The sequence below is a fragment of the Xenopus tropicalis genome, chromosome 2 (assembly GCF_000004195.4).
Source record: "Xenopus tropicalis strain Nigerian chromosome 2, UCB_Xtro_10.0, whole genome shotgun sequence".
In the NCBI taxonomy this organism is placed as follows: Eukaryota; Metazoa; Chordata; class Amphibia; order Anura; family Pipidae; genus Xenopus; species Xenopus tropicalis.
The window spans coordinates 148,737,054-148,762,636 of record NC_030678.2 but is presented as its reverse complement, the minus strand read 5'-3'; the positions used below and the strand labels follow the sequence as shown (position 1 = coordinate 148,762,636).

Here is a 25,583-nt window from a genome sequence, read left to right as displayed (position 1 = left end):
ACAAAGTAATCCGGTGATGTTACGGCACGTGCGTGCGCTGCGGTCACTAAGGCAATCTATTCTGTAAATTGCACCGATCAGTGTAACGTGTGGGTCCGGCAGGTGTTTTTATCCTCTGGGGAAGCCGCTCCCAAAAGTTTTATCATCATTCTTACACACCGGGAGATAAAGGCAAAATGACACGACGGAAAAAAATACCTGCTGAATAAGCACTGAGGGCAGGGTCGCCACTCCGCCGGTATTTGACCAGGTCAACTGGTAAATCACCAGCTAGGGCTGGAATTACAAATTTACTGGCAATGTAATCGCTGGTAAATTTGTAATACAGGTAGGGGACCTGGTATCCGGAAACCCATTATCCAGAATGTTCTGAATTACAGAAAGGCCAGCTCCCATAAACTCCATTTTAATCAAATAATTCAATTTTTTTAAAATGTGACCCCCTTATCCAGAAAACCCCAGGTCCCGAACTTTCTAGATAACAGGTCCAATATCTGTACCATATAAATTCCTCCCTTCCCTGACCCTCTCCTTTGCCAGATTCCCCCCTTATAAGGATAGTCCTGCCTCTGCCCTGCTTATACCACCTGCCAACTCCGCCCTTTTCCCAGCCCCCTCCGCCCATATCCCTGCCCCCATATGACATCACCTCCACCCGAAGGCCAGTATTTAATTAAAAAAGTTGGCAACCATAACTAAGGGGTGCACTCTTATGCTTCTTAGTGCTGTTAATAAACATTAAAAGTAAATGACCCTTCCAGTACGTTTGTGTGAGGGTCACACACATATATTAGAAGGATGCATCAGATATACCTACTGGGAGCTTGACACCCCTGGGTGCTCCATAGGCTGCTGGATCTTCTGGTTCTTTACTAAAACCCATTCACATGAATGAATGCACAGGACAGGAAACCAAACAACAGAAGGGCCATTCCCAGAAATGTGGCCTATATCCCTTTAAGTGGGGGATGCCAAGTTACGCTTCTAAGAAGGGATATTCTGATTTTACCACAGTTGCCTGTGGTATTTAATCCACATATCTAAACAATGTCAGGTTTATTTTAAAAGTAAATGCAAACAAGAAACAATTAACACCAAAGGCCTCATCTTGTGCTTATTATATTCTAACAAAAGTTTATTCAATATTTTCCTGCTGGCAAATTAGCAAGAGCCCCTCGTGTATCAGCAATTAACGCCACGTGCATAGGGGATGCGGCAGAACCACGGGGTGCACACAAGCCTGGTGTCCCCTACACTCCCACCCACTCACGCACAATCGCTCTTTTTTATCGTTCCATTTCAGAACTGTCTTCGGCCCCCAGATTGACAAATGAGCAGGTTCTACAGTAAATGCTGAGGGGCAGGAAAATCTCATTGAAAGCAATATGACACCATGTACAAAGCCAGCGTTTCTGTCCTCCAATGCAATAAAGTTGAAGTTTTTTCTGTGACTAGCACGCACAATATTTGCAGGCGGCTACAGAAAAGGCAGAAGCGTGACAGCATGAAGAATGGTCGCCTTCATGTTCCCTTCACTTAGCTCCTTGGATTTGCCTTAAGAAGCATTATGGCTCCTACTCATCACGGCGGAAAGGCCACAGACAGTGGTAAGAACATTGATCCTCATGTATTCACTAGTGACCCCAGGAAGAAGAGCTCAGACTCTCCATGGAATTAAAAGGGAGAGGAATTATACGGCACTTTTTATGTAAATGTGGGCCATATTTACATAGATTGCAAGCAGTGCGCAGTGCAAAAGGGGTGCACATTTGTACAAACCCCATAAAAGCCACTGCAATACCAGAGGGCACATCTGCAAGTGCAGTGAGCAAAGTGCAATTTCAAGCACAATCACCAAGTTTTTCTACCACAATGCAGTGGGGTTCTTTTTTCAGAGCAAAATTATATTATATAAGACCAAGGGGCACATTTTCATGCAAATGTTTTACGCACAAATGACTATGGGGAAATTAAGGGGTCCTCAACTGCATTCCCTGACATAAATGAGCCCTCAAGTGTTACATACCCACCCACACATGTAGAACTGCCCTGTGCTTTTTCGATGCCCCCACCTGGACAGAAGAGCAGACAGCCCTCCTATTACATGTTTATGATATCTGCAGTGCGCAACTGAGAACATGAGAATTCATGTATAGTTAGAACCCCATTTTTACATTTACCTGGGGACCACTAAATATCAATGTAAATTTTGGAAAAACATAAAATGCGGGAAGAAATGAACACTGCTTGGCTGTGAAAAATATACTGGCAAAACATAAAACCTGTGTAAGTAAAAGCAGGGTTATTGCAAAAGTGTGAGGAATATACCATTAAGGCATATGGGTGTGTATATGTTCTCTGCTGCACCTTTGTACCTTGCCATTGCTATTCAGAGTGTAATGTCAGGATAGCAATGGGTTGTACACTTGCACCTTACCAGGCCCAAAATTTCAGGATCCTTTTAGCACTACAGACATTATAAATGCAGAATAAATGAAGGCCATGTAATGTGATGCCCATAATGACTCACATAACATATGATAAAGGGGAAATAAAGCATCATCCTTATAAATCTACATCCAGTTACACAAAGCTGTACATCTTGCAGAGGAAGGAGGCCTGGGAGAATGACCGCCTGTACTTATACCCGGAGGCATTAAATGGTAGATTGACACCAGGAAAAAAAAAATGTTGTAGAGTACTGAAAATATATACGACCTGGAATTAACTGGGACAGAATGTCCTATCTGGGAAAAACAATATTCTGGTCTAGTTGTGAATGCAGACCTTGTGAACTCTTTGACATTGCCTTCAGCAGCCTCCTTGAGCCCCTCGGGCAGCCAAATATAAGGCCAGAAAGGAAATTCCCATAGCTACGCTGCCTAAGATTCCAGCCCCCTGTAGTAAGAAGTGGCACCGATGGCGCAGTTCATAATGGCACCTGGCTCAGCTGGCATGCTGAATATAATGTGCTTCATCTGTAAAAGAGTTCAACAGCATGAAAACATATTCTGACCATGATCTGCCTTGTGTTATGATTGTGAAATGACACTTTCTTCTTAGTAGAAATCTAAGAGGCACTACATAAGCCTGAGTATATTGCCTCTAGCAAAGTGGCCTCACCATCGTCACACTGCTACTCTGTGCTATGGAGCGGCACAGCTCTCCCATTGCAGCCTACCATGGAGCCACATATCCTTTATATCAGCTCCCATAGTGGGAACACCTGTGTCAGTGCAAAGAAGCACCAATATACAAGTCAAGGAATATGCTAAGGAAGAAATTCAGTCTAGGTCAAAAAAATTCCCTCTGGTTCCATAACTGCAAGTCTATTTAATTAACTACAGACATATTATTCTATAATTACTAAGTCCCTGAATGACCACTCATCACTACTTGCATGTAAAAAGATGAGCTGACATTGTATTGCTTTGACTTATGTTACATCAGGACTGGCATAGCCCAGCGCCAACTCATACCTGCCTCCAGCCTTCGGCACAAATGTTGGAGGTACAAAGGAAAGGGTCCTGGGTAATGCAGCCCCTAAAGCTGGTATTAGGGCATTAGGGTTGCCACCTGAGGTCATCATAGTCAGAGAGAGATTTTAAAAAAAAGTCCACTTAAATGGCTGCTTCTTTTATGCTACTATATTAAGATATAATAATTATTGAATTATGGACTTATTATCTTAAGAGGTGATGGTGTTAAAGTGATACTGACACAAAAAAATACTTTTAAAAATATTAATGTACATAAAAGTTCCCTATAGGTCATGTTAATCATTTTTACTGATAGGGCTGCTTTTGTAAGTAATTGGTACGTGGTTTTGCCAACCTGACTGTCCCTTCTCAGCCTGTCAGTTATAGCTTCTAATGCTAAATGCCTACTGCTGCAAAAATATGGCAGCCCCCTCATAAAGGAACATGGGGGGTCAGATAGGGAATGTAAAAGCATCTGGTAGTACTTTTATGGCAAAATTACAAAGTTCATGCAAAGACAATGTTATGATATATTTAAAAACAGTTTAATTTTAGGTGTCAGTATCCCTTTAATATCTGCCCCCACTAAAATATGTGATGATGCTCCTTATAAAGTTCTTAATTCTGATTTAGCAGTTCAAACATTTGGGACACCAACTTCATTTTTTGGATTATTTTCCCCCGTTCTGCTTGGAAAGCTAATGCAGCAGTATAAGCACAAGACGAGGAATGTTCTCGGCCGCATGAAAAACTGTGCCTACTTCAAATGGATCATTGGATTTGCCTGGAGCAGCTCTATGGCTTAGATTTATCAAATGAAGGAAAGGCTATAAACCGTGATAATAAAATTGTTCTGCAGGATGTTAACACAAGACTCTCCAGCTGCTTACTCTAACATGCCGAAATGTGACGGCCAATCAGATCCAGGTCCCAGGCAGCCTGAATAACCTGAGCAAATAGAATATTGCCTATTGAATTATCCCATGTTCCAGGGCTGCTGCCAGAAGCAGAAGGTACGTACTGAACGTATTAGAGAGTGCTTATATTGCTTCCTTTGTAACACCCAGATAGAAAGAGACACAAGGAAGCCACTTGCAGGGTTGCACTACAGTATAGCAATTTATATTGTTCTGCGTTTAACCATGAGGCTCCTGTGTATATTGCTCCATTGGTGTGAATGTCAATATAACAGAATTCAGTGTGACACACGCGGCGGAAAGATGGGGAGACCCATGTGCAAGTTACTTAATTACTTCAACAGCAAAGGATTCCTCGCTCTACTGCCCTATAATAATATAACAATCACTTCACCTCAAGCCATTACTCCTTAGATCCCAGCTATGGCTCTGCCTCCCACTTTATTGTTAAATAAAAACACTGTCTAAGATAAGAGCCAATACAGACTCATTATACAACTATATTGGGGCATATTTATCAAAGTGTGAAAACAGAGCTCACCACCGTTTCACTGCTCCCTTGCAGCAGGCTCCATCTTCAACCCTTGTCTGGTCATTTTGAAGCTAGAATATCATTGCTTGTGGGAATTAGTTCATAAAAGGAACTACATTAGAGATCCATTAAAGGACATGTAAATCCCACACTCAAAAATGTAATCAGTGAACAGCCTCTTTGAAATCTTTCAATACCTGCCACTCTAGCTGTCCAGAGGTTAATAGTAAGGCAGCAACATCTCCTTAATCACTTAGATTTCCTTCTCCTCCTGTAACACACTCGGCCCCCACCCTCAGGAATTTGCTTTGGCTGTTTGGCTTTTGGGCATGCTCGGTTGTTCTAAGCTCAGATTACTAAACACACCCCCCCAGTCTAGCAGCCAGTGCAGAGATGGCATTGCTGGTTCCCATAGAAACTCAGCTCTAGCTGTCTGCTTCAATTTTTTTCTCCTGAGCTCAGCTTTACCTACAGTGCCCAAACAGCCGAACTTTTATCAAAGTCAGTTGTGCCTGTGTGAACCTGTATTGTTGATGAAATGTATGCTGAATAAGGGTCTGTGTGTGTGTAGGCTGTTTGCAGATTTAAATGTATTCGATTATGTATCAGAGGAAAAATGGCGACCGGTTGAAAGCTGCTATTTGGTTTAGGAAAATGTGCCATTTGGGTGGGGGAGACGTGCCCAACTGATATACCTTGTAGGCAAATGTAGGCTTTACATGTCCAATAAAGTCCTTGCCAATGGGGTTTTCAAACCTGCACTGCAAGTTTAGATGCCTTGCTAGGGTTCTGTAACAGATAAAATATACTTTCATCCCTTGTTAATGGCATTTTTATGACAGCACTTTATTTGCTTTAATAGCCACTGAATGACACTGCCTACAATTGCACAACTTGTTATCCACAAAATCCCCAATCCTTCTCAATTAAGGATACTCCTAAAACACAACCATTTAGTGTATAAAAAACAGACGTGCATAACCTTGCATTTAGTAACACAGAACCTCATTTGTCAGTTTGAAGCCAAGTTTTTGAATTAAGTCAAATCTGCAAAGTTGCAACATCCAGCTTGGAACTTTTAGGTCATAAAAAAGCTAAAAATTAAAAAACAAAGGCCAAGGACTGACTCCTGCGGTACTCCTATCCTATCCTTCTGTCAGTTCTCTATCCAAATTCAAGCATTATGTTCCAGGCCAATATTGCTTAATTTAATCAGTAACCTTTTGTGTGGTATAGTATTAAATGCTTTAGCAAAGTCCAAGTAGAGCACATCAACTGCCATCCCAATTCTAGGCTTCTGCTCTCCTCCTACTAGAAGGCAATTACATTTGTCTGGTAAAGATCTATTGACTTCAATGTTTTCCATTCAAGTCAAAGGTCGGCAAAATAACTCATATATGGAAGCGCTTTACATACGATTGAATAATTCACTGTGCTGGCACCTTTTGTTCCAAGAGCAAAACTAAGAATAAAAAGGGAGACTAAGGGGGAGATTTATTAAGACATGAACGCTCGGAGCGTTACATTCAAACGCTCCGAGCGTAGTTTCGCCAATTTTTTTGTACGCCTGTGCGACTTTTTTGTACTCTTGTGCGGAAAATTCGGAAAGGTTCTGCCGCTGTTTACAATAGTTCGGTACGAAAATTTTGTGACTTTCGGATAGCCAATACGATATTATTGTGACTAATACGATTTTTCAATAAGCATTTTCGTGATATTTGCGATCTTCAGAAATTATCGTATCCAATCTGAATTTTTCCCATTCGGCATTCGAACTCTTGTTTTAATGAATCAGCCCCAAAGTGTAAAACCAAGTTGCTTTGATTTGGGATGCCATGTGGTACTTCTCTGAAAGCTCATTCAAGAATATGAAAGAACATCAAGAAATCAGCCAAACTATCGAAATTCGCTACTAAATATTTCCCATTGTTTTCATCCATAAGTACAAAGATTACATTTTCATAGAATCGTCCATTTAAGTTTTATTGCTCTTTAAATTATTTTAATTTGCATTTCTTACACTTTACAAAGTGTAAATGGATAAATGGGCAGCACTAAGCCTTTTATTATCTGTTATGAAGAATGACAAACCCACATCGAGCCTAAATTCATAAAGTCAGACACATTTGATTGAAAGACTACAGACCAAACTCGCATCAGCTTCTTTTCCTCTGAGGTTTATTAATTCCAGGCAAAGCCACATTGTGTGATTTATGCAGGTTTAATATTCTGCTCTAGATGCATAAGGTAACTACGTGCTTTGCACAGTACATTGTTCGCTGATGATAAAAATCTCACAGAAGCCATTCCTTTAGAGCTGGCCATGTAATTGGCTCTTTCTTCCAACCTCAAGCAGAACAACGCTTCATTGCAATGTGGCAGTAATTGAAAAGAGTCAGTCTTGACACCTATATAAGCTAAATCAGCAATAATATATAGAACTTTTAGCCTTTTCAGACAACTCAAAGTTCCTCTACAGGGATATAACTTTTCCACATTGCTAGAACTTTCAGCATTCTAGAGCTTAAATTATCTTCAAGTTGTTATAAATATTATCTTGATTCAGCTCAATTAACATTTCCTGTAGTACAATAAGAAACGAAAGTTCTCAAGAGAGTTTGTATTTCGCTTTAGTTAATGTGATTCCATGTAAATATTTGGTGTCTTCATAACGTTGCATTGTATTTTCCCAGAAATAGGGACTTTATCAATCTAACACAGGTCTTCCTGGGGGTATTTGCCATGTAAATAAATTGTACAGGTATGGGATCCCTTATCTGGAACCCATTATGCAGAGAGCTCAGAATTACAGGAAGGCCATCTCCCATAGGCTCCATTTAAAATGTCCTTATTCTGTGTAATAGTAATGCAGTTCCCTGTGCTTGATGTTAACGAAGCTGCATGAATCCTTATTGGTGGCAGAACTAATGTATTGGCATTATTTAATGTTTCAGTGATGTTTAGCAAAGATGCAAATAACATAAATGTATCTAGAAAATCCCAGGTCCCAAGCATTTTAAATAATAGATACTATACCTGTACTAGTATTGGCCCTACCTTTACTCTTTAATGAAGGTACAGTAGAAGTGAAATTAATTACACGGGGCATGCAGGCTCTCCACTGCAATACCCAGAGTCTATCAGACTGACATACTGCTTCTTTTCTAGCCAATACTCACCGTTTTGCCAATGAACTTTGGCACCCAAGTCAAATGTGGCAGTCATGGTACTACCATATAAACACTGTCTAGATGATTTAGTAGCAGACAAAGGCCAGCTTACACAAGGAGAGGAGAGAGGAGAAGCCATATTTGAGGGGGACAATAAAACTGCAGTTATATTTTTTGCAGTTTCCCCTCCTCTTTTCCCAAAATGGTGGTGCCCTAGGACCTTTCCAGTCTTCCCCTAGTTCAGGCCCTGTGAATTATTAAAGGAAATGTAATCCCTCTTCTAAGCATGTAGTTTACATTTTTCCCCCCTAGTTTTCAAGGTACTAGTAATTGTTACACTGCTAGCTATTTAATAAAGGTGAAACATGCCATCTGCTGTTTATTTTGGCCAATGGTAGAAAACTAAGAGAAAGATCAGGTGACTCTTATCTGCTCAGGTGACTCTTATCTGCTCGCTAACTTCATTTTCTGAGTACAGCAGCACAATAAGTCTTTCCGTTTCTCAGTAACATCATTTTCCACCGCTTGTATCCTGTCAGGCAACATGAGCAGTAGGTGGCACAGTTGTTTCACATTCACTGAAACTAAACTAGAAAAAAAATATAAATTGCAAAGCTACTAAAACCACCTCTTTTGTTACTGGCTACTGCCAGTAGCCCAAAGTCAAGACAAGTCTGGCAACAAACTGACTCAATCCAGGTGACTGATGTAGCTAATTTATGATATTCTTACTCATTATTTGTATTAATAAAAAATTTAAGATGCTCAGCAGTTTCTTACCGTAAGGAGAATTTTCCTCATGATTGATATTCCCACTGGTTGTTTATGCTATGGATCTTGCTATGGATTGCATTGCAGCTGAGCTCAGCAACAGTGTTGGGTGGGGACACAAATGGTTACAGCCCATCTAGCTAGCTCTTCACCTTGCTCCTCACTTTTAACCTGATCTGTGCTACTTGGCAATTCTCTCCCTTCCCTTTCCCATGTCTATGCCACTTCTTTTATATAATGTTGGCACCCTTTCTGGAAAAAATAAAAATACCGTCCCACCTATATTTTTTCTCCTTCTGTCCCATTAAAGGAAAACAAAGAATATGGGCTTTTATATGCAATATATATTTATAGAAACATACACTGGCCATTGGTATAGTTTTCCCCTTAACACTGTGCCTGTCTCAGGCTTTCTGCTTTGGTGTCTGGGTGAAATGCAAAGGAGGAGCTTACAAAGCTTTACCCTGATGTGATAAGAGGAGCACATGGCCCCTGGGGGAAGGAAACTTCATGATCATATCCTGGAAAAAAAGGCTTTTGGCAACAGAACTTGATGTTACAGGACTGCTTCAAAATTTGTCTTTTGGCATAAAAAATAAATATGTATTACTTCATTTCTACATAATACAAGAAAAAAAGTACCAGCAATACAACATGAAAAAATACAAAAAACCCATAAAAGGGAAGGTTCAATAACAATGAATGTGAACTTACGCTATGTACTGCTCGCTTTTGTTGTACTTCTTGGCCAGGTAACGCGCTGAGGCTTTGCTGGGGATTTTCACCATGGACAGTTCCTTCCCATAGCGGGTCATGTTGCAGGGAGTCTCACATACACAGAAGTCATTATCTTTCTCCACCAGGAAATCTGAGCCATTAACAGTCATTGATGCAGAAAGAACAGGAGGGACAGAGCAGGGGAAACACATTAGATACATTCATAGACACAATGAAGGGAGCGCAAATAAGAAGCAGTTATGTTTTCAGGGCTTTCATGTGGGTCAGTGGCTATCCATCCACTTACTGATCTACCTATGGTTTGGTGGGTCCACTTACTGATCTACCTATGGTTTGGTGGGTCCACTTACTGATCTACCTATGGTTTGGTGGGTCCACTTACTGATCTACCTATAGTTTAGTGGATCCACTTACTAATCTACCTATGGTTTAGTGGATTCACTTACTGATCTACCTATGGTTTAGTGGGTCCACTTATTGATCTACCTATAGTTAAGTGGATCCACTTACTGATCTACCTATGGTTTTGTTGAACCACTTACTGATCTACCTATGGTTGGTGGATCCACTTACGGATCTACCTATGGTTTGGTGGGTACCCTTACTGATCTACCTATGGTTTGGTGGATCCATTTACTGATCTATCTATGGTTTTGTGGATCCACTTACTGATCTACCTATGGTTTGGTGGATCCACTTACTATTCTACCTGTGGTTTGGTGGATCCACTTACTGATCTACCTATGGTTTGGTGGATTAACTTACTGATCTACCTATAGTTTGGTGGGTCCACTTACTGATCTACCTATGATTTGGGGATCCACTTACTGATCTACTTATGGTTTGGTGGATCAACATACTGATCTACCTATGGTTCAGTGGATATCCTAAATGTATGGCTATTGGAGGCCAACAAAGGCAGGTGTTAAAACCAGCGACATATGAAAGAGCTTCTCTCTGTCTTTCTATTTATTCAAGTTTCACAGAAACACAATATGAAAGGAATATAGTAAGGCATCGCCATGGAGATTCACATGGACATTAGAACAAACGGAGGCAATAAGAGCATGTCTAACGCGCTCAGCATGCAGAACTGTCTATGGTACATATTCCAGTCATGAGCTCCCATGAAGCCAGTACTTAGGGAAGGTGGGGAAGCAGAACGTACCTAGAGCTGGATCAGCACATTCCTTGTACAGCTCCGGGGTGCAGTATGCAGCATCTCCTGATAAGAAGAAACCAAATTACTAACACTTTTATTAATGAAATGTATTATTCCAAAAAGATAAAATTAAAATGCAACTTTTTATTGCAGAGCTCCCTGTGAGATGCTTATTTCCAAATATATTAGATTTCCAGCATTGCTTGTTATCTTAGCAGCTTAAAGCACAAATGATAGCCTGTGGCGCTAGTCTATTGCGGGCTATGGGAATGATTTGCCTCCCAGCGAAGCCGTTGAGAGTTAGTAAGGAAAGTAACTGGCAGTGATAATACTTTATCAAGCATCTCACAGGGATCCCTCCTTCTAATCAGGTGGAAAAGCCCTATTAGAGTTAATAGGAGCCAGGCACGAGTCTTAAAAAGAGCAAGTGGAAAGGAAAGCACAATCCTGTAATTAAAACATAACTTTTATTTCACACGTTTAGCCTTTGATTAAAAATTAAGGAGATACTAAAATAGGGAATAGCTCTCCACTAAACAGAAATAGGATATAAGAGTATAATAATATGCGCTTGGAATGTAAAGAGAAAGGAGCTATATGCCAATTATCTCCGCACACACGACAGGAATACTGCTGACTGAGGCCTTCCCGTTGGGCTGCCTACCTTTCTGGTACCTCAGCACTACAGGGAGGAAAACTGAAACCAGCTAAAGGAACTGTATATATAGTAATGGCAGTGCCTGCTTCTAATGAAAATACTGCAGCACCATCAGAAGAGCAGTTGATCAGAATACTAAACAGGGTGGGCTGGCAAGCAGTTGTGGCAGCTAGGCTGATTAACTAATGTATCTCTCGGCCATACTATCTGATAATTACAAATGTTACTGGAAGTTTGACTGAAAAGCGCTCATTCTCCCTGGCCCTGTCTGAGGTGACTTGTAGTTACACTTGTAGAGAATAAACTGGAGGTCTTGCATATGGCCTTGCAGATGAACACAAGAACACTTTTTTTCTGCTTCCAGTAATCCCCCCAAAAATGTAAATGAATAGAGCAAGGATCCCCAGGCTGACTGATGCCTACCCTTCTGTTCCTCATCTTCAGGCCAAGGGCTCTGTACTGTACAGACTACACAGGGTCAGCCTTGCATACAGGGTTCTAGGGCCTATCTAGTCCTAGTTTCACTTTTCACTGGGTACCAGTCTGGTAAGCTACCGCTGGGGCACTAGTCCCTTCCTTACCTATCATTGGAGCCTTGGTTGCTCAACAATCTGGCCTATCGCTGTCTCTCACCACATACTGTAAACTCCATGGGTCTAACTTACTTTCAAGGGCATACACCGAGACTCCCCTTGACAAGGGACTTGTGGCCGAAACGTTGGGGTATTCTCCCACACACCAACTTATCTGCCTTGTAAGCCTGAGTGCTGCTGTTTTTTCTGGGCCACTTTGGTATGTATTAAACTATATGATTTAATGATTTTGTAATTATACATTGTTGAAACTATAAGTTTTATTTAATCACTTTTTTGCATACTGTATTAATAATGTGGTGTGCAGAGTGACCTTTTATAGATGGAAGTATTGTTATCCCATGACAATACTGTAGTACAAGAACTAATTTTGTCTACTGTTACATCTGCTGGGGTATTAAAATAGGTATATAATGCTGCTTAATGGAAACATTTCTGTTGAATTTTGGGAAAGTATGGCATGGACCATCTGAGTGGTCTGGGCCCTGCAGTAGATGCTTCACGTCAGGGGAAGGGGGAGCAGACCACAAGGTCTTCTTCCCCTACAGTTGTAAAGAACCTCCCCACCCAGAAGTAAAACTCAAAGCATATAACAAACAGAAAATTAATTTCAGTAACTGTCCTGCAGGGCCCTGACCACCATGACGGCCCATCCCTTCCCAAGTTTCAGCAGGACAAAGCATTTCCCATATAGCAGCATTATACACGTGGTGAAGCTTGGGAAGGTATGGTATGGACTAGCTGGGTGGTCTGGGCCCTGCAGCAGATGCTTCACATTTTTCTTATTGTACTTGGAAAGCTCAAAGCATATAACAAATAGAGAATTAATTGCTGTAATGGTGCCCAGTCCACTCAATTAGTAAATCTGTCCAATTGCAAACTCCTTGTGCTGAAGATTTGCTAATAACGGCTCAGTTCTGTGGGGCTGAATGGATGCTGGCTCTCATGCTGATTCATTTCCAACGTGTTGTCCTCTCTGTGCTCTTCCACCCCCTCCCGTCCCCTACCACCCTATGTGCTGTTGCATTTGGAATCGCTTGACTTTCTCGCTAAAGTGTAGCTTTTCATCTGCTTCCTAAATCCCTCTCCTGGCTTCCCATCAAATCACGTGCCGCCAATAACATTCTCCTTCTCACCTTGAGAACTCTTGACTTGTATTGCTTTTCACTGATTTCTGGCTTTGCGGCTGATTGCCGTAGGTGCTCTGCTAAAAACCTTCTGACTTTTAATTCATTCTTTGCTGTTCATTCCCCATAAATCTTTCTCTCCCGATAGCCCATTCCCTTAGAACTCCATTAACCTTGTTTCTTTTATAGAAAAGTCCCTCACAGGATGAGATGTTCAGCTTGCAGATTCCACTTGTTTGTCTCTTGCATTGTTTACCCTTATTATTCCGCTGCCATTTCTCTCAAGCTGTGATCTCAAGGCTTTCAGGCCATTTGTTTCAGCACTTGGTGCCTTGCTTGTTCTTATTAGGTGCATACATTTGGGCTGTGCAGTGGACAATGCAATTTATCAGGTCACCAACATAAGTAATATCCCCCACATTTATGCCTCCGTCTGCTCGGGAAGTCCCACGGAGGTGCAAGGGGGCGAAAGTGCAATGGGGGGAGGATGGTTGTGGCCTTTTTTTGCACTTTGCACACTGTTTGGGGCATTGTGAATGAGCCCTCATAAGAGAAATGTATAAACACAAGCAATTTGTACTCTCAGTGCAGAGTTATCTGCTATAATTGTGGCTGCTCTATGAGTTGCATCTCATGCATCAAAACGGATACAATCAGCAGCGTTTCTGGGGCCGCTGCTGCCTGATTTAAAAAAAAAAAATTTGGCTCTTAAAGGAGAAGGAAAGGCATTTTCTCATTTTACTGCCAATAGATTCGCCACATTAGTGCCACCTAGAACCCTATATTTATTCTGCAGAAAGCTTGATCAGACCTGAGTTATTAGCCCTAGAAACTCCCTCTGTTGGTTTAAGATATCAGCTACCATTTTAGCTTAGTCTCTTCTGTGCTGCAGCTCTAGCTGCTGGTAGCTCAGATTACAGGAGAGAGGGGACAGGGAATGAGCAGAAAGGAAGGGGGAGGACAGAGAAGGGAGGGGAAGAGAGCAGAAGGGAGAGGGAAAAAGGAGCAAACTGGATTTTTCTGAGAAAAGTCTGACACAGTAGATCATGTATACACAAAACAAGAAATGAAATCCTGTGTTTCTTTTGATAGAGGACTTAGTGCAGCGTTTCTGTGAGTGCTTATGGGAGTGCTGTATTTACATAGACCTTTCTGATAAAGTTTACTTAGGCGGATTTTTGCCACCCCTGGTACCTGGCCGCTCCCTGCCACCAGAAGCAATGTATTTCACCTTGCCTTATAGGTAGCAACCTGGATACAATTGTGCTTGTGTTTGGAAGCAAATTGGACAGGTGGACACACTGGCAACCATGCAGTAGTGCAGGAGTGTGTTTGGTCACACCTTAAAGGGATTCTGTCATGATTTGTATGGTATAGTTTTTTTTATCACTAAATTACACTGTGTAAATTCACTCAATTCACTCTGCCATTTAAAATTTTATTCAAATTGTATTTATTTTATTATTTATTTAAAAGAAAAGGAAAGCTAAATATCATTGGGGGATGCCAAATGTTAGGCACCCCCCCCCCCCCAGTGATTGTAATCACTTACCTTTTACCCCACAATGGTGCTGCTGTTCGGATGAAACCAAACCAGCCTGGGGCAGCAGCGAGGGAGGGATCCTCTTCCTTCCTTTGTCTTCGCGGCACTTGCGCAGTAGAGTAAAAAAGCCGAACATTAACAAGAAAGTCGCCATTTTCACCCTACTGCACATGCCTTGGGATTCGGAAGAATGAAGACAGACCAAAGGGGATCACTCCCTCGCAGCTACCCCGGGCTGGTACAGGTTTCTCCTAACAGGAGCACCATCCTGGGGTAAAAGGTAAGCATATGGCACCCCCCAGTGATTTTTACCTTTCCTTCACCTTTAACTGGAGGAATCACAACAGGACTTGGGTTTTTCTACAATTGAGTGCTATTCTCATATCAACCACTAGGTGGAGCATGGGAGAATTTTTAGCAATACAGGTGTCAGGGAGCTGTTATCTTGCTACTTTCTGCTGAACGGCTGCTTGGGGGGGAAATGGAGGTGCGGTGATATCAGTCCAACTTCCAAAGCAGCAGTAAAGTATGACTGAAGTTTATCAGAGCAGTAGTCACATGACTTAGGGCACCTGGGAAACTAAGATTATGTCTAGCCCCTCATCAAATTTAAAATTTATATATACAAAATTTGTTTGCTCTTTTGAAAAATATATTTAGAGCAGGATTTTGCTGGAGGAGCATAAAAACATGTTTTCCAGTGACTGAATCCCTTTAATTTATTGAGTCAATATGTGCTGTCAGTTGCATTGATTTAAGCACACCTGCGTGTGTGGTACATTAGTAAATGTAAACCTTTATTAGCAGTAACATAACTAGGACTCCCGAGATGCAATGGCCCCCTCCTCCCCGGATGTGCGTTTTTTCACTTCCGCAGGTGAGCTCGCTGAAAAATGAATTGTTATGCAGCTTCTGGCAGGCCCCAAGGGGGTGGGGCTGGGTGCAAATTGCAACCCCTTTGGCCCTGGTAGTTACGCCACTGACTTTTACCTCAATTGGCACATTCTATCTGGAATTTTGGATGTTATACTGTAGAAAGGGCTTGGCTACTCAGGTGGCAGCCGACCATGTAAATGTAAACGAAATGAAACAGCTATAAGCAGCTATCCTGTCTTCTATTCCCTACATCCAGATGAACGCTTTCCCTTACTTATGTGGGTATCATAAATCCCTGACATAAAACAAGACAGGACCTCTGTTCCTCTCCGAAAGCATAAAAAGTGCCAATAACTTTTAGATTCATTGCAGAAATACACAACACACAACACAAATCTTTGTTACTGTGACAATAGCAACCCTCCTTTACCCTTCTATGGAACAACACAGTGATCATTGTAGAAATAAAATACATAGGGCAGCAGATACCTGGCATATGCACCATGCGGCAGTTACAGTTCTCCACTAAATATCGGGTCTCGCAGTCAATCCGACAGGCAGAGATACTATACGTATCGAAAAACTCTGAGTCCATTGCGCTGGATTTGCAGTCACCCCATGGAGGCGGCAGGTAGGTTAGCTGAAAGATTCAGAGATTTGAGTTAAAAATAATGAAAGAGAGGAAGGAATCATTACGTATAGCCTGGGTGAAGCGCCAAGACTCTGCATCATTGCCACCTGATATTTAACATCAAATTTATTAGCCACAAATATTTTATTTATTAATGCGAACATCTCAAATAATGATCTCTAAGCTATTCTTAAATTGACTATTTGTATGGAAATCTGTGAATACAGGAGACACACGGCTCTGTAAGCCAGCTCAGGTATCACAGCTTTGTTGCATCTTGTCTGTAGCACTTTATAATGGGTGCACCATAGGAGGGTTCCGGACTGATCAGGAAAGAAAAGGAGTCAAGCTGGCCTTATATATATATATATATAAAGATCCACTTGTTTGGCTAGGCTTCCAAACAAGGGAATCAAATCAGTCCAGTTTGGCCCAGAATGAGGGTGGCCAAATTGTCCTGATCTAATCGGTGGCCCCTGGGCCAATGATCATATCATTATGAACACCTATGCAGGCCAGTTGGGAGAGGACCACACCAACACACTGATGGAGTCCTCACACTGTAGGATTTTCAAACCTGCCTGATAGGAATATGGCCAAATATTTGTAGGGAAGGAAGTTGGGGAAGGCCTATGCATGGGCAAAAAAGCTGCCAACTTGGTTTGAAGGGGTTAAATTGGCAGCTTATATTTGCTCATGAATAGGCTTTTTGAGATACACTTAGGGGCAGATTTATCAAAATGCTTCAGAGCTTAATACATAAAAACTCAACCACGTTCTATTCTATGGGATTTTAAGAAGTGTATTTATCAATGGGTGAAAGTTAGAACTAACTTTTTGATAAATACACTTCTAAAAACCCCATAGGAATAAACAGAATGTGGGTGAGTTTTTCTGTATTAAGCTCTGAACTCACATCTTGATAAATCTGCCCCTTAGAATTGAAGCAGATTGGGGCTCACATAGGTGAGGCACGGCTGTGGCGTAGCCAGGGTTGCAGAGACCCACGTTCAGGATTTGCACCCAGCCCCACAATGCACCTCCCCATAGCATGCACAAACACCTTTAGGTTATGTCTCCTGTGGGCCCCTCTTTCTTTGCAACCCTGGCCTAGTGGTGTAACAAGCACCCCCTGCACCCCTTGGTAGTTACCCCATTGGGCCAGGGTTGCAAAGAAAGTGTATTCCAAATGTATCTGCAATTTTATACCTGCCCCGGCCTTGACTGGTGTGTAAGGGGATACTGGCTGGGTGGCAACCCTACACTGAATGGACTCCTGTCATTGTATATTCGGTATGTTTTTGGGCACCAGTACATAAAGCAGATCTTCATGAAATATAAACAGCACAATGGCCTACAGAGCTTACTTCCATTTTGCCAGATTGTGTTGAGTTACACTGAAAAGAGTGCAATTTATAAGAGGAAAGGATTACTCCTGACAAATATATCAAGAGATTTACTTACACTGCATGGGATTTTCCAATTACTAAGCCCACAGGGACTCAATGAGGCTCGCTCTTAACTTCAGCACAGAAGAGGGTTTTTTCCTACTACATGGTAATAAATATGTAAAATCCATTAACAAGTGTAGAGTGTTGGCCGATGTAGTCTCCAGCAACTCAGAATATATGACAAAGACTATTTAAGAAGAGAGCTGATCTGAATGCAGGTATGAGGGCTTATTTATAAACGCAAGAGCAAATAGCTAAAATGGTTGCAAAATTAGGTACATCATTTCTGTAAACCAGTCCTCCAGAAACACAAACACAGGCAGTTCCCTCGGTTTACTATCTACAAAATTATTCTTTAGTTTTTTATAGATTTTTCGTGATGATAATAAAATAAGTAATTTTGGTTGATGTTAACTAATCCTGTAATTCAATGATCCATGAGGCCCCAGGACGAGGCCCATTGAATTCTTTTAGTATAGAAGCATACTGCATATCGGCAGAACATTTTTGATTAAATCATACAGCAATACAATAACATTGCCATGGGTTGATCAAATTCGCCTCTTGAGTGAGAAAGCTTCACAGCAGTGCCTACAAAATAGATATAATAACATCTGCAAAGGGACTGTGTCATAGAACATAAAGCAGGGAGAGATGGTGCCTATAGTAATAGTGGGGGAATAATAGCCTCTGGGAAGGGACTGTGGCTGTGGGATAGCAGGTATAGTAGGGAGAGATGGTGCCTATAGTAGCAGTGGGGATAATAGCCTCTGGGAAGGGACTGTGGCTGTGGGATAGCAGGTATAGTAGGGAGAGATGGTGCCTATAGTAGCAGTGGGGGGGATAATAGCCTCTGGGAAGGGACTGTGGCTGTGGGATAGCAGGTATAGTAGGGAGAGATGGTGCTATAGTAGCAGTGGGGGGGATAATAGCCTCTGGGAAGGGACTGGGGCTGTGGGATAGCAGGTATAGTAGGGAGAGATGGTGCCTATAGTAGCAGTAGGGGGGATAATAGCCTCTGGGAAGGGACTGTGGCTGTGGGATAGCAGGTATAGTAGGGAGAGATGGTGCCTATAGTAGCAGTGGGATAATAGCCTCTGGGAAGGGACTGGGGCTGTGGGATAGCAGGTATAGTAGGGAGAGATGGTGCCTATAGTAGCAGTGGATAATAGCCTCTGGGAAGGGACTGGGGCTGTGGGATAGCAGGTATAGTAGGGAGAGATGGTGCCTATAGTAGCAGTGGGGGATAATAGCCTCTGGGAAGGGACTGTGGCTGTGGGATAGCAGGTATAGTAGGGAGAGATGGTGCCTATAGTAGCAGTGGGGGATAATAGCCTCTGGGAAGGGACTGTGGCTGTGGATAGCGGGTATAGTAGGGAGAGATGGTGCCTATAGTAGCAGTGGGGGATAATAGCCTCTGGGAAAGGACTGGGGCTGTGGGATAGCAGGTATAGTAGGGAGAGATGGTGCCTATAGTAGCAGTGGGATAATAGCCTCTGGGAAGGGACTGTGGCTGTGGGATAACAGGTATAGTAGGGAGGGATGGTGCCAGAATAGCAGTAATAGCATGGTGCTTGTAGCAGTGGGGATAAGGTATAGTATGGTATGAAGGTGCTGGGAACTGTAGTTTAATAAAACTGAAATGTTTAAGGACTGGTGTTTATATACTGTATAAATAAAAGGTCTCTTTGAGACGCAGGAGAACACTGGCCTACAAATCATGTATCCAATTAGATTTGTTCCAGAAGCCCACAGCATGTTAAATAATATTTGTAATAACCGTGTGCCTGGAGCCAGTATCTGCTGCTTTACTCACTCGTTGCTCTTGGCAGGAGACAAAGGTTTGAAATCCAGGAGCCACACCAAAGCCCAGCTGGTCAATGAAAGGGGGTTCATCTTGGCTATGAATCTGAACCTTAATTCCAGCCTCAAAGGATGTTTCATCTGCAGCATAAAAAGCAGAGTTTAGAGCAGAACTGATGTCTGGTCCTGATATAATCTAGAACTGAATAGAAATATGAAGGGCTACGTACCTGTCTCTCCCCAAACAGGCAAATACTCATCTTGTTGGATGTCCAGCATCAGTTCCAGTCCATTCCCTGTGCCCCCTTTTGTGGTCACTAAGGGAGAGCGCCCATTGCGCCCAGAGTTAAACGTATAGCACTTCCCATATCTGGTAAAGACCTGCCAGGCGAGAAGGAGTTAAGCTGGAATTGCCTGGCAGAGCGTTCATTGGTTAAAACAAAAGTAATATAAACAGAGAGATATAAACAGGGACAAAAGGGAAATGGCTGATCAGGAGGTATAACCAGAAAATGACAAGAGAGCATAGAAAAGAATAGGGAACGTGATGGAAGGAAAATAAATAGAGATGATGAAAAAGTATAAGGAAGGTCAAGAAAGGGAGAGTGTGCCATGTACCTCTCCATTCACTTTGTATTAAACTGATCTTAACATTAAATTTAACTTAAGATTCAGATTTTTTATTAATTATTCTTTAAAAAATATGAAATGCTGGAAACATAATTACATTTTGTGGAAGAAAGGAAAGTGTGAGGGAAGTAGGGCAAGGTGCAATACAAAGGGAATGAGAGGTTAAAATACCAGAGACATTTGGGCCTGAAATACTTAGGGGCAGATTTATCACCTTGTAAAAGATTTGACTGAAAACTGAACTGAATCTGAATACCAATTTGTATATGGATGTTGCTCCCAGTGCCTCCAAACCAGGGAGTTATTTTTGAATTCCTGACTTGGGGGCAAGTTTTGGTTGAATAAAAACAAGATTTCCTACCAAATAAAGCCCCTGTAAGCTGATAGTGTGCATAGAGGCTGCCTAATAGCCAATCTTAGCCCTTATTTGGCTCCTCCATGAACTTTTATGATGCTTGTGTTGCTCCCCAAGTCTTTTTACATTTGGCTGTGGCTCACGAGTAAGAAAGGTTGGGGACCCCTGCTGTACAGCTTACAACAAAACTACTAGCAAGGAGTCAGAGCCTGACCCAGTTCTTCCAACTTTGTAGGATGCTCACATACATTAGTAAATTCAGTTTGTGGGCTGATCAGTCACTAAAGTTGCTGCCCTGCTTATTGCAGCTATAATGCATATACTGTAGCGATTCTGATGTTCTACAAAGACACTGAATTTTAGGAAGGCAAATTTTAGCTCCTTAAGGGCAGCGCTTCAGGGCATAGATTGGGGCATTATGTTTTCTGATAAAAACACAGAGCAGAAATGGTTGTCATTTAAAATGATATTAAATCATTACTGTTCTCAATTTATTCCATTAATAAGAAAAAGTAGAAGTGTTAAGAATCACCCTATGTGGCTTAACTCTGAGGTAAAGAAGTTAATAGGGAAAAAAAGGAAAGCTTTTAAGAAATATAAGTCAGAGGGGACAGTAGATGCGTTTAATGATTATAAACACTATAACAAGTGTTGTAAAACAGCAATCCGGAAGGCAAAGATAGAAAATGAGGAGCGCATCGCGGCCGAGGCCAAGACTAACCCCAAAAAGTTTTTTAAGTATATTAATAGTAAAAAGATGCAGGTTGAGGGTGTGGCCCCATTGAGTTATAATAACAATATGGTTACAGCGGATACAGAAAAGGCAGATGTGCTTAACCAGTTCTTTTCTTCTGTGTATACAGTAGAGGAGCCAGTGGGCCAAGTACCACCCAATAGCTTCACTGTTGCCTCAGCTCCAACTACACAGTGGTTGGCACAGGATATGGTGCTTAAAGGGTTACACACGATAAATGTAAACAAGGCACCTGGGCCAGATGGAATACACCCTCGGGTACTGAGAGAGCTAGGGGCAGAATTGCAGTGTCCCTTGTTTCTGATATTCTCAGACTCGCTTTCATCAGATATGGTACCTAGGGATTGGAAGAAGGCGAATGTCATTCCTATATTTAAAAAGGGAGTAAGATCTCAGCCTGGTAATTATAGGCCTGTAAGTTTGACATCCGTGGTGGGCAAGTTATTTGAAGGCTTGTTAAGGGATCACATACAAAATTATGTAGTGGAGAATGGCGTTATGAGCAGTAATCAGCATGGCTTTATGAAGGACAGGTCATGTCAGACCAATTTAATTGCTTTTTATGATGAGGTAAGTAAGAAGCTGGACAGTGGGGATGCAGTAGATATCATCTATTTGGATTTTGCCAAAGCATTTGATACCGTTCCCCACAAACGACTGCTTTCTAAGCTAAGGTCTATTGGTCTTAGTGAAGTCGTTTGCACATGGATAGAAAACTGGCTACAGGATCGGGTACAGAGGGTGGTTGTTAATGGTACATTCTCTACTTGGAATAAGGTTCTCAGTGGGGTCCCTCAGGGTTCTGTACTGGGTCCACTTTTGTTTAATTTGTTCATAAATGACTTAGGGGAGGGTATTATGAGTAATGTATCAGTGTTTGCAGATGACACAAAACTCTGCAGACCAGTCAATTATATCCAGGATGTGACATCCCTGCAGCAGGATCTTGACCAACTGGCAATCTGGGCAGCTAAGTGGCAGATGAGATTTAATGTGGATAAATGTAAGGTCATGCACCTGGGATGTAAAAATATGCAAGCCCCGTATACCCTTAATGGGACTGCACTAGGCAAATCCATAATGGAGAAGGACCTTGGAGTCCTTGTAGATAATAAACTTGGCTGTAGCAAGCAATGCCAGGCAGCAGCTGCAAGGGCAAACAAGGTTTTGAGTTGTATTAAAAGGGGTATAGATTCACGGGAGGAGGGGGTTATTCTTCCCCTTTACAGAGCGCTGGTAAGGCCCCATCTAGAATATGCTGTTCAGTTTTGGTCTCCAGTGCTCAAACGGGACATTACTGAGTTAGAGAGGGTCCAGAGAAGGGCAACTAAGCTGGTAACGGGTATGGGAAGTCTCAGTTATGAAGAAAGACTGGCCAAGTTGGGTCTGTTTACACTGGAGAAGAGGTGCTTAAGAGGTGACATGATAACTATGTATAAATATATAAAGGGATCATATAATAACCTTTCTAATATTTTATTTACTAGTAGGTCCTTCCAACGGACACAAGGGCACCCACTCCGTTTAGAAGAAGGGAGGTTCCATTTAAACATTCGGAAAGAATTTTTTACAGTGAGAGCTGTGAGGTTCTGGAATTCCCTCCCCGAATCAGTCGTGCTGGCTGATACATTATATAACTTTAAGAAGGGGCTGGATGGATTCTTAGCAAGTGAGGGAATACAGGGGTAGGGCAGATAGCTCTCAGTACAAGTGAGGGAATACAGGGTTATGGGAGATAGCTCTCAGTACAAGTGAGGGAATACAGGGGTATGGGAGATAGCTCTCAGTACAAGTGAGGGAATACAGGGGTAGGGCAGATAGCTCTCAGTACAAGTGAGGGAATACAGGGGTAGGGGAGATAGCTCTCAGTACAAGTGAGGGAATACAGGGGTAGGGGAGATAGCTCTAAGTACAAGTGAGGGAATACAGGGTTATGGGAGATAGCTCTCAGTACAAGTGAGGGAATACAGGGTTATGGGAGATAGCTCTTAGTACTAGTTGATCCAGGGACTGGTCCGATTGCCATCTTGGAGTCAGGAAGGAATTTTTTCCCCTCTGCGGCAAATTAGAGAGGCTTCAGATGCGGTTTTTTGCCTTCCTCTGGATCAACTAGTAGTTAGGCAGGTTATATATAGGCATTATGGTTGAACTTGATGGACGTATGTCTTTTTTCAACCCAACTTACTATGTTACTATGTTACTTGTTCCCATATAAGGGTTAATAGCACATTTCTCAGGTATAATGTTAATAAATGGCTTTATGCTTTAGCGCAGATTACTGCCTTAGAACTGACACACTACAGAGTTGTGTCAAACCCTTCCAGTGCCGCTACTGCACCTCTGTACCAGTTACACTCTAGCAAAAGGGCAGAATCAGGGCTGTCAGGTCCATAACTTCTTGCAGCCACCGGTGCTGCCCAGCTTGTATGTTCTAAATCAGTGCTGTCCAACTTCTGTGGTACCGAGGGCCGGAATTTTTCCGGCCTCCATGGTAGAGGGCTGATAATGGAAGCTAGTTTTGGCCCACTCCCCTTTTTAAAACCACACCCACTTGAAACCACACCCATGTTATCCCATGACCATAGCCATATTAATGGTGGTAGTACAGCAAAAACCTGCCATACTCTGCCTTCCCTACCCTGCCTGTGTGTGCCATACTCTGCCTGTCCTATACTGCCTGTGTGTGCCATTCTCTCAGGGCCGGATTTCTCTCCGGTGCGCCCCGAGGCCGCCCCTGTGGGAGTCCCCCATGCGCATGCGCGAACGCGCACCCCGGTGCGCATGCGCGAACGCGCCCCCACTGCGCATGCGCGAACGCTCTTTTTAACTCCCATACGGAGCAGTGGGGAGAGGTCCGCCCTAGGCCCGGGCCTTTGTGGCCTCTCCACAAATCCGGGCCTGCATTCTCTGCCTTCCCTACCCTACCTGTGTGTGCCATACTCTGCCTTCCCTACCCTGCCTGTATGTGCCCTACTCTTTCTTCCCTACCCTGCCTGTGTGTGCCATACTCTGCCTGTCCTATACTGCCTGTGTGTGCCATTCTCTGCCTTCCCTACCCTGCCTGTGTGTGCCATACTCTGCCTTCCCTACCCTGTCTGTGTGTGCCATTCTCTGCCTTCCCTACCCTGCCTGTGTGTGCCATTCTCTGCCTTCCCTACCCTGCCTGTGTGTGCCATACTCTGCCTTCCCTACCCTGCCTGTGTGTGTCATACTCTGCCTTCCCTACCCTGCCTGTGTGTGCCATACTCTGCCTGCCCTACCCTGCCTGTGTGTGCCATACTCTGCCTGCCCTACCCTGCCTGTGTGTATGGCACATACAGGCAGCATAGGGCAGGCAGAGTATGGCACACACAGGCAGCCTACAGTGACGCAATGCTGGCACTGCCCCTACAGTCTGCACAATAACTATATATTAAAAAACTTTTTAGTGTCTGAGGTGTGAACACTGCAGGGGGTGAATAATGCAGAGATTAAAAGGTGTGAACAACACAGGGGATTACATTTTTAAACAATACAGGGCGTTTACAGCCTGAATCTGAGGTGTTAACCATGCAGGGGGGCTGTACTGATACAATTTAAAGCTTACACAAAGGTAAGCCATCAAAGCAGCCAGACAGGTGGGGGGCCACACAGAGGGGGGCCGGGGGCCGCCAGTTGGACAGCACTGTTCTAAATGATACACAAGCTAGGGTCCCCGCCTACTGCCCATCATCTTCTTTCACCATAATATCAGTCACATCATAGAATATTACAGCTTCAATATTTATCAGACTTAAAAAGCTATAGTTCTGCTCTTATTTCAGTTAAAGAGAATTGTTGTTTGCTTGAAAATAGCGTCATGTTGTGTAAAGTGATAAAAATGTACAAAACATTTTGCTTTACTCTTGAAAAGGTTTAAAGAGCATCATATACTTTGTTATAACTATAACAGTCCATACTTTACTTTATGGCTGGGATTTCAAGTAAAGACCTTCCAATTTGTGCCTGTATGTTACCCAACCACTTAGATTGTAAGCTCTATGGGGCAGGGACCTCCTTCCTACTGTGTCTCATACCACATGGTACTTACTCCCTTAGTATTTTTACTTATTTATTGATTTATTATAACACTTTTCCTCTCTGTGTGTGTAATTTTGTATATTGTAAGATTGTACAGCGCTGCGTACCCTTGTGGCGCTTTATAAATAAAGTTATACTTACATATACAGTGGAGGAAATAATTATTTGACCCCTCACTGATTTTGTAAGTTTGTCCAATGACAAAGAAATGAAAAGTCTCAGAACAGTATCATTTCAATGGTAGGTTTATTTTAACAGTGGCAGATAGCACATCAAAAGGAAAATCGAAAAAATAACTTTAAATAAAAGATAGCAACTGATTTGCATTTCATTG

The 25,583-nt window shown here is 42.4% G+C and overlaps 1 protein-coding gene across 2 annotated transcripts in view; it reads right to left on the bottom strand.

Moving 5' to 3' along the window:
- The window catches only part of asic1 (acid sensing ion channel subunit 1), a 166,894-nt gene that overhangs the window by 17,489 nt on the left and 123,822 nt on the right, over positions 1-25,583 (bottom strand). For both annotated transcript variants that reach the window (XM_031897214.1, XM_004911961.2), the window contains exons 4-8: positions 19,682-19,832; positions 19,465-19,592; positions 16,056-16,206; positions 10,776-10,832; positions 9,584-9,737 (exon numbers count right to left, since the gene is read on the bottom strand). In XM_031897214.1, the coding sequence (XP_031753074.1) occupies positions 9,584-9,737; positions 10,776-10,832; positions 16,056-16,206; positions 19,465-19,592; positions 19,682-19,832 (641 nt within the window). The remainder of the gene's footprint in view (positions 1-9,583; positions 9,738-10,775; positions 10,833-16,055; positions 16,207-19,464; positions 19,593-19,681; positions 19,833-25,583) is intronic.